General features: G+C 44.4%; 1 protein-coding gene across 1 annotated transcript in view; it reads right to left on the bottom strand.

The window, feature by feature from the left end:
• HECTD1 (HECT domain E3 ubiquitin protein ligase 1) overlaps positions 1-2,732 on the bottom strand; it is a 112,183-nt gene that overhangs the window by 67,295 nt on the left and 42,156 nt on the right. The window contains exon 9 of the mRNA XM_023514398.1: positions 680-794. Within this exon, the coding sequence (XP_023370166.1) occupies positions 680-794 (115 nt within the window). The remainder of the gene's footprint in view (positions 1-679; positions 795-2,732) is intronic.

The raw sequence follows: 2,732 nt of genomic DNA, 5'->3' as shown, positions 1-2,732 counted from the left end.
TTTTTTTTTTTTTTAATTTAGACGGAGCCTCACTTTGTCGTCCTTGGTAGAGTGGCATGGCATCACAGCTCACAGCAACCTCCAACTCTTGGGCTTAAGTGACTCTCTTGCCTCAGTCTCCTAAGTAGCTGGAACTACAGGTGCCTGCCGCAACGCCCAGGTATTTTTTTGTTTTAGCAGGCCTGGGTTGGGTTCGAACCTACCAGCCCTGGCAGCCCTGGTGCACGTGACCGGCATCCTACCCACTGAGCTACAGGTACCACCTAATAATTTGATCTTATAAGAATAGTTCATTTATATAATGTTAATGTGTCTACAAAAAGCTATACTTCTATGGAAGTGAAGCTAAAGAATAACTGTACATGGCTTAAAAGGAAAGAATTTACCGGCTCAGCGCCTGTTGCTCAAGTAACTAAAGCGCCAGCCACATACACCTAAGGTGGCAGGTTCGCATCCAGCCTGGGTCCGCCAAACAACAACAGCTGCAACCAAAAAATAGTCGGGCGTTGTGTTGGGCACCTGTGGTCCCAGCTACTTGGGAGGCTGAGGCAGGAGACTTGCTTGAGTACAGGAGTTGGAGGTTGCTGTGAGCTGTGATGCCACAGCATTCTACCCAGGGGGACAGCTTGAGGATCTGTCTAAAAAAAAAAAAAAAAAAAAAAAAGAATTTACCACTCACCTGGAGACTGAAGAATAGCTACTACTTCACTATGACCTCTTTCTCGAGCCTTATCTAACGGTGTTTTCCCATCTTCATCTCTCAGATCTGGATTTGCACCATGCCGTAACAGAGTCTAGAGAAGAAAAGCATTTAATTTGAATATAACAATCCATTATTTCTTCAATATTCAACTCTGTAAAGATTTTCCACAATTATTTAAGCAGGTACCAATGCAAATCTGTCTTAGCACTGATCATTTTAAATGTAGGCCGTTTGTATCTTGAAAACATATTGTAGATTCATTTCACTTGGTTATTATCACCTCAAATTATGTTACCATATGAACCTGTAGATTTCTCCACCAAACTCATTCTTCTAATTTCCTTTAACAGAGGTACTATTTACTTTATGACTTGGCTATTCACTTTATCATTTCCCATATACTGTCAATTACCAAGTTCAGTCAAGTTAATTCTTTGACCAAAAAGTCATCAATCTGTCACTTATCTCTATACCCACTAACATCGTCCTAAACCTTTCATAATTCCATACTCTGACTACTTACTTTAAACATGACAGCTCAATAAAAACTTTTTTCTTTTTTTTTGAGACAGAGCCTCAAGCTGTCCCCCTGGGTAGAGTGCTATGGCTTCACTGCTCACAGCAACCTCCAACTCCTGGGCTCAAGCGAGTCTCCTGCCTCCGCCTCCCAAGTAGCTGGGACCACAGGCGCCCGCCACAACGCCAGGCCATTTTTTTGGTTGCAGCCATCATTGTTCTTTGGCGGGCCCGGGCTGGGGATTTGAACCCGCCACCTTAGGTGTACGTGGCTGGCGCCTTAGCCAATTGAGCCACAGGCGCTGAGCCAAAACTTTTTTTTTTCCTTATTGCAGTTGTTGGCCAAGGCTGGGTTTGACCCCACCAACTCTGACATATGGGGCCGGTGCCCTATTCCTTTGAGCCGCAGGTGCTGCCCCGCAACTTTTTCTTTTTTTATTTTCAGAAACAGAGTCTCACTCTGTCACCCTGGGTAGAATGCCATGGAACAGGTCATTAGCAACCTCCACCTCAGGGGCCCAAATGATCCTCTTGCCTCACCCTGGCAAGTATCTGAGACTATAGGTGCCCACCACAACACCTGACTAGTTTTTTTCTACTTTTAGAAGAGATGGGGTCTCATTCTTGCTCAGGCTGTTCTCAAACTCCTAAGTTCAGGTGATCCACCTGCCTCGGCCTTCTAGGATGCTATGATTGGCTCGGTGCCTGTGGCTCAAGTAGCTAAGGCGCCAGCCACATACACCTAAGGTGGCGGGTCTGAATCCAGCCCAGGCCTGCCAAACAACAATGATGGCTACAACCAAAAAAAAAAAGGCAGGCATTGTGGCGGGCAACTGTGGTCCCAGCTACTTGGGAGGCAGAGGCAGGAGACTCGCTAGAGCCCAGGAGTTGGAGGTTGCTGTAAGCTGTGATGCCACGACACTCTACCCAGGGTGACAGCTTGAGGCTCTTGTCTCCAAAAATAAATAAATAAATAAAAGAATGCTAGGATTACACGTGTGAGCCACTATGCCTAGCAATAAAAAACTTATTAACTAGCTAACTTTATTTTTATTTACTTATTTAGAGGTAGAGTTTATTTATTTATTTACTTACAGAGTCTCACTCTGTCACCGTGGGCAATTCATAGCTCACAGCAACCTCAATCTCTTAGGCTCAGGTGATTGATCCTCTTGCCTCAGCTTCCTGTGTAGCAGACTACAAAAGCCTGCCACAATGCCAAGATAATTTTTCTATATTTAGTAGAGACGGGGTCTCACTATTGCTCAGGCTGGTCTCATTCCTGAGCTCAAGCAATCCACTTGCCTTGGCCTCCCAGAGTGCTAGGATTACACGCATGAGCCACTGTATCCACTCAATTGGCTAACTTTAAACATACCTTAATTAGAAACTCTAAAACCTGTTTTGCTTATTCAGTATTAATCACCCTCAGAAGCATCACTCTCTTTAAAAATTAATTCAAACAATTTTTTTTTTTTTTTTTTGAGACTGGGCCCCAAGCTATCCCCCTGGG

The sequence above is a fragment of the Otolemur garnettii genome, unplaced genomic scaffold (genome assembly GCF_000181295.1).
Source record: "Otolemur garnettii isolate 467f Iridium unplaced genomic scaffold, OtoGar3 scaffold00052, whole genome shotgun sequence".
NCBI lineage: Eukaryota > Metazoa > Chordata > Mammalia > Primates > Galagidae > Otolemur > Otolemur garnettii.
This window is presented reverse-complemented; position numbering and strand designations above follow the sequence as displayed.